We start from the raw sequence: 6,387 nt of genomic DNA, 5'->3' as shown, positions 1-6,387 counted from the left end.
GTAGCTGGGACTACAGGCATATGCCATCATGCCTGGCTAATTTTTTTATTATTTTATTTTTGAGATGGAGCTTTGCTCTTGTTGCCTAGGCTGGAGTGCAATGGCCTGATCTCAGCTCACTGCAACCTCCGCCTCCTGGGTTCAAGCGATTCTCCTGCTTCAGCCTCCTGAGTAGCTGCAATTACAGGCATGCGCCACCACGCCCGGCTAATTTTGCATTTTTAGTAGAGACAGGGTTTCTCTATGTTGGTCAGTCTAGTCTCAAACTCCCAACCTTGGGTGATCCACCTGCCTCGGCCTCCCAAAGTACTTGGATGTAGTGAGCCACTGCGCCCAGCCCGAGAGGCCCATTTTCTTTCTCTACTAAAAGAATACTTTATTTTTCTCTTTTTTAAGTAAATGGATTTGGGACTGATGATGTGTATCTAATGAACAGCCTCTGGAATGGGATGATTAAGGGACTGTGAAGTAACTTTCTGGGGTGTTAAAAGGACACTCATGGCCATACATGCCTCAGTTTCCTCACTTGTAAATTGGACCAACAGTACATACCTATTTCCTTGGGAGTGTTTTGGAAACTCACCCAAATTCACCATACTCTGAATTTCACCATACTTCAGAGTATGGTGAAATCCCTGGTAATAAAAGCAGCCGGGTTGGGTGTGGTGGCTCATGCCTGTAATCCCAGCACTTCCGGAGGCTGAGGCTGCCAAATCTCTTGAGCCCAGAAATTTGAGACCAGCCTGAGCAACATGGCAAAATCCTGCCTCTATGAGAAATACAAAAATCAGCTGGATCTGGTGGCATACACCCCAGCTACTCAGGAGGCTGAGGTGGAAGAATCACCTGAGCCCAGGGAAGTTGGGGCTGCAGTGAGCTGAGATCGCACCGCTGCGCTCCAGCCTGGGTAACAGAGCAAGACCCTGTCTTAAAACAAACTAGGCCGGGTGCAGAGGCTCATGACTGTAATCCCAGCATTTTGGGAGGCCGAGGCGGGTGGATCACCTCAGCTCAGGAGTTCGAGACCAGCCTGATCAACATGGAGAAACCCTATCTCTACTTAAAATACAAAATTAGCCGGGCATGGTGGTGCATGCCTGTAATCCCAGCTACTCGGGAGGCTGAGGCAGGAGAGTCGCTTGAACCCAGGAGGTGAAGGTTGCAATGAGCCGAGATTGGGCCATTGAACTCCAGCCTAGGCAACAAGACCGAAACTCCATCTCAAAAAACAACAAACTAACAAAAAAACAGCTGATGGGATAGTTATTGCTCCTTTGAGCTGAAACCTGGGAACACCAGGCCACCAGGGCAGCCAGCAGTTGGTGTTTTCCACTGTGGGCTTGTCACAGGGGGAGCTAAACATCTGTGTGTTTGTCTTTGGTTGTTTGTGTGAAGGTTCAAGAAGACGTGGAAGCGGCGGGCTCGGAAGGAAGGCAAGACCAGCATGCACCCGCCGTACTCTTTGGGGCAGCTGGTCCCGGAGAGGCCCCGACCCACCCCAGTGCTTGTTCCTCTCATCTCCCCGCCGGTGTCCCCCAGCAGCCTGGGGTCTGACAACACCTCAAGCCACAGCCGACCAGATGCCAGGGACCCACGGAGCCCTTATGACATCAGCAACAGAGACTACTTCTTCCCCGGATAGCTGGCCGGCTGGGGCCGGCAGGCTGGGTGTCAGGCACGTTGGACCCTGTGGATGACGGAGTCCAAACGGGCTCAGCAAAAGATGCTTGTCACCACCATGCCAGCTTGTCTCAGGGCCGTGGGGCCTTTGGCTTCACTGTTATAGAAGAGCCTTATGGAGGTTCCTATGCCGGGGAAAATCAGTCTGCTGCAGCTGTTCAGAAGGAACAGGGGGTTCAGGCTTCAAACCTACCTTTCCAAATGCCCCGCTTAAAGGCGTCACAGTGAACTTGGGCCACTGCGGAGAGAGCTGTGTCACGACTCTTTGGACACTCATGTGGACACTCAAAGCTGGGCAGCGTGGTGAGGCCTCTGTGGAGCGTGGCTGACAGCCCACCCCCCACCACCTCTGCACAAGCTGCACCCTCAGGCAGGTGGGGTGAATTTCCAGCCAAAGCCGCCTCCAGCTGCCAGGCTCCTGGCCGACAGCAGGGGTTTGTCTTCCAGCTCAAACTTCTAAAACCCAAGTGCCTTCGCAAATTCTGTTCTTCTAGGCCTGGGGACGGCTTTTACTGAAGCCACCAAGGCTGGGGAAAGAAGCTGTCTCCCCCCTTTCTTGCCCACAGTCGAAAAACAGCTGAGGGTGGGTGGGTGAATAATACAGTATCTCAGGGCCTGGTCGTTTTAAACGGGATTATAATTAGTTCCTCGTTAGCATTTCGCTAAATGTGAATGATAATCCTAGGCATCTGCTGAATACAGAGGCAACTGCGTTGGCGTCAGGCTGCAGGACCTCAGGTGAAAATCGGAGGAAGGACAGGAGCGGGGCACAGGGTCTCCACCATGCCCTGGAGTGGGGGCTGAGCGGGGCATCACAGCCTCGGAAAGCCAGTGTTTTCTGTTCTTCAGCTCCCACAAAGGAGAGCTGGCAGCAGGGAGGGCTCCTGCCAGTGCTGAGAACAAAACTGCGTCACTGCAGTTTTGTTTGCTGTCAGCCAAGCCTAGGTGACTAGGGAAGACAATATTAAGGACAATGTGAAGAGAAAAATGAGCCTGGCAAGGATGCATTTTAACTTGGTTTTTTAAAAAACTGCTGACCATTTTATCTCGAGAGGGTGGAATAGCCAATAGTTGCTGTGTCAGCATAGAAGTAACTTACTTAGGTGTGGGGGAAGCACCATAACTTTGTTTAGCCCAAAACCAAATCAAATGAAAAAGGAGGAAGAGAAAAAATACTTTTCCTGCCAGGCGTGGAGGCCGAGGCAGGAGAATCACTTGAGTCCAGGAGATTTTTTGTTTGTTTGTTTATAGAGATGGGGTTTCACCATGTTGGCCAGGCTGGTCCTAAACTCCTGACCTCAAATGATCCGCCCGCCTTGACCTCCCAAAGTGCTGGGATTACAGGCATGAGCCACCGCGCCCGGCCAAGTCCAGGAGTTTGAGATCAGCCTGGGCAATGTGGTGAAACCCTATCTCTACAAAGAACACAAAAATTAGCTGGGTGTGGTGGAGTGCACCTGAAGTCCCAGACACTTGGGAGGCTGAGGAGGGAGGATCTCTGAGCCCGGCAGTGAGCCGAGATCGCACCATTGCACTCCAGCCTGGGTGACAGAGCGAGTGAGATCCTGTCGCCCCCAAAAAAAAGAAAAGAAAAGAAAAAATATTTTTCCCTGTTAGAAAAGAGATTGTGATTTCATTCTGTATTTTGTTTTTGTCTTAAAAAGTGGAAAAATAGTCTGCTTCTTCTCTATTCTAGGGAAAAACCAGCCAGCGTGTGCCTACTCCCCCAGGCGGTTGTGGAGAGGGTGTCTGGTCCCTGTCCCAGTGCTGGGAAGGAAGCCTCCCACAACTACCATGCAGGGTCCTAGAAATTCCCCACCCCGAAAACCATGAGCTTTCTGCCATTAAAGGGGAGATCCATTTTAAAAAACCCCTTACCTAGATGCCTTCCTCTTTTTATTAGTTCCTTGAGTTGATTCAGCTCAGCAAGAATTGAAACACAACTGAACATCTAGCAGTGACACCGTGACTAACCGCCTCAGCTGACTTTCCTGTCCCAGCTTTGAAAATTCAGTGGCATTAGTGGTTACCCAGTTAACCCTCAAGTTATCAGGGTATTTCAGAGTGGGGATATGATTTAAATCCGCTGCGCAGGCATGGCCCCAAAATTTACCAGACCACAAACCTTTTCTTTTTTTTTTTTTGAGATGGAGTCTCTCTCTGTCCCAGGCTGGAGTACAGTGGCACAATCTCAGCTCACTACAACCTCCGCCTCCCAGGTTCAAGTAATTCTCCTGCCTCAGCCTTCTGAGTAGCGGGGATTACAGGCGTGAGCCACGACACTCAACTAAATTTTTGTATTTTTAGTAGAGACAGGGTTTCACCATGTTGGCCAGGCTGGTTTTGAACTCCTGACCTCATGATCTGCCAGCCTTGGCCTCCCAAAGTGCTGTGATTACAGGCGTGAGCCACTGTCCCCGGCCCCACAAACCTTTTCTCTTAGAAAAACAACCATTACCAGACAGGTGCGAAAAGATGGAAATGACCATGTTTTATTTACGGTTTGCCAGGTTCAAGTTGCTACTATCTTCAGCAGGCTGTGATTTTCATTGCTGGGTTTGACTGTAGATTTTAGACCCCTAAGTTGGCAAAAAGTCAAGCAGGATGGCCAGGCGCGGTGGCTTACGCCTATAATCCCAGCACTTTGGGAGGCCGAGGTGGGAGAGTTGCTTGCGCTCAGGAGTTTGAGACCAACCTGGGCAACACAGACACTGTCTCTATTAAACAATAACATTTAAGAAAAAAACATGGGCAGGCAGGAGGTTATGGTGGTTCCCTCCCATCCTGCCACATAAAGTTTCTGAGGCTTGAGAACAGCAAAAATGCTGTTAAAGGGAAATATTAAGAATGAGGATCTGCATGAAGAGAGGTGATTCTGTGCCCACGGTTCTTTGATGCCTGACACTGTTTTACCCACATATGGTGTTACCAGAGCCGGGGCAGAACCACGCTGGTGGAAGATGTGAAATCCAGATAGCTCATTATTGCCAAGAGCTAGGCAGCTTTGATCTCCGAATTGTTATTGCTTTCATTATTATTGTAATGGAACTGCTTTTTTTTTTTTTTTTTTTTGTATTTAAGAGGGTTTTTTTTCCCCTTTATTTTTCATAAGCTAATGTAAATGAAGAAACAGTGCCTTCTTTGGGCTGTTAGGCCTGGCTCAGTGTTCACAGGTATACACCCTAAGCTTTCTCTGTCCTCTAATCTGTGGGAACCGCACACGTGTCTCCATCCACGGGGCATTTCCACCCGCGTGTCTGCGGCAGTGCTGTTGTTCGCCTAACACCTGTGGCCGTCTGCCACGCGGCCAGACGTCAGACGCTGGGACAGAGACCATTTAGATGAAATAAGGCATCTTAGCCTCCTGGGTGGGGAAAGTCAAAAACAGGCTGGTTCAACATCTAATGTAAAATGATCAATAATGTTTGTAGCATTAATGAAATATTTTAAGAACTATGTCCAGGGCTAGCATTGGCTGTGTTGAGAGGCTCTTGGTAACTCGGAGAGCCCTTGACCTTGATGGGGACTTGTCCTTGCCGTTTGTTTGTCAGGCTCTGAGCTCACACCAAGCCTCTGGCATTTCTCTGCTATCTTGGGAGAAAGGAAAGTGGTTGCCTCAGCAGGGTGTGGAATCTGCTGCTGGAACGGGGCTGGAAGCCCACCTGGCGGTGCACAGGGCCCAGCAGGGCAGGCTGGAAGTGTTGTAGTCTATGGGGCTGTTTCCTGGAGAATGTTCAGGAATGTCTTCCTGGCTGCTTTGGTGCTGAGCTGTATCATCTTACAGCACATTCTGAAGGCTGGCCCAGGTGGGGATGGTGCTGTCACCAGCTCCAGGTGGAGTTGGTGAGAAATCTGTCTGAATTTGGAGATGCAGCAGCAACCCGTGACCCTTTGGGGCAAGAGCCCCGCACCCAGTTGTCCCATGCAGCTGCTGGCAGCGGCCTGCGCAGAGAGGGGCAGGTGGGCCAGCTCAGGGTCCTTGCCAGGTCCTCCTCAGTGCCCCCTAAAGCCCTCTCAGCCTCCTGTCCTTGTGGCTGGGCGCCAGCGCCAGGGAGTTTCTATGGCAACTTAGAGATTATTAAGGAACATAGGCAGCTTTCTGAACATATGCTCAAATGAAATTCTACTTTAGGAGGAAAGGATCGGAACAGCGTGTGGCAAGGCTGTTAATTCACAGGGAGACCTTACTGGATGGAGGTCACATCTGTTAAATACCTCAACTCTACATTGTTTTCTTAGAGAGAAATAATAGTTCCAAGTTTTTGTTTGTCTGTTTTACCTAATTACCTGAAAGCAAATACCAAAGGCTGATATCTGTATATGGGGCAAAGGGTCAGTATATTTTTCAGTGTTTTTTTTTTCTTTTTACCAGTTATTTTGCATTTAAAGTGAACATTGTAAATGTTTGGAATAAATAATTTTTAGAAATACACTTGCAATGTAATTATTGCTTTGGGCATCTGGGTCATCTTAAAAAAGGCTTGGATGCTGAATGAGGAGAAAGGAGTAAGGAAGGGTGGGTAATTCAGTAGAGCCTTTTTTGGGGGTATCCCCTTAGTGCAGGATTAAAGGACCTCTGAAAGAAAAGTAGATAAGTTCAAGGAAGCAGCGATTTCTCAGAAGGCGTTAATTATGAAAGTATTTCCCACATGAGTCCTGGGATTTCTGGAAGGGGTGTTTGGGCTTCTGCCATGCTTACATCACATT

At 49.2% G+C, this 6,387-nt stretch overlaps 1 protein-coding gene across 2 annotated transcripts in view; it reads left to right on the top strand.

Moving 5' to 3' along the window:
* Window positions 1-2,337, top strand: part of IL6R (interleukin 6 receptor) — a 61,148-nt gene extending 58,811 nt beyond the window's left edge. Inside the window, exon 10 of one of the 2 annotated variants that reach the window (XM_032265033.1) lies at window positions 1,396-2,337. In XM_032265033.1, the coding sequence (XP_032120924.1) occupies window positions 1,396-1,642 (247 nt within the window). In that variant the 3' untranslated portion in view covers window positions 1,643-2,337. The remainder of the gene's footprint in view (window positions 1-1,395) is intronic. The other variant, XM_032265034.1, reaches the window with a different exon arrangement.
* Window positions 2,338-6,387: the final 4,050 nt, after the last annotated feature.

The sequence above is a fragment of the Sapajus apella genome, unplaced genomic scaffold (genome assembly GCF_009761245.1).
Source record: "Sapajus apella isolate SASKATOON/1434 unplaced genomic scaffold, GSC_monkey_1.0 scaffold148, whole genome shotgun sequence".
In the NCBI taxonomy this organism is placed as follows: Eukaryota; Metazoa; Chordata; class Mammalia; order Primates; family Cebidae; genus Sapajus; species Sapajus apella.
The sequence above is the reverse complement of the archived record's forward strand: the minus strand, read 5'-3'. Positions and strand labels throughout refer to the sequence as shown.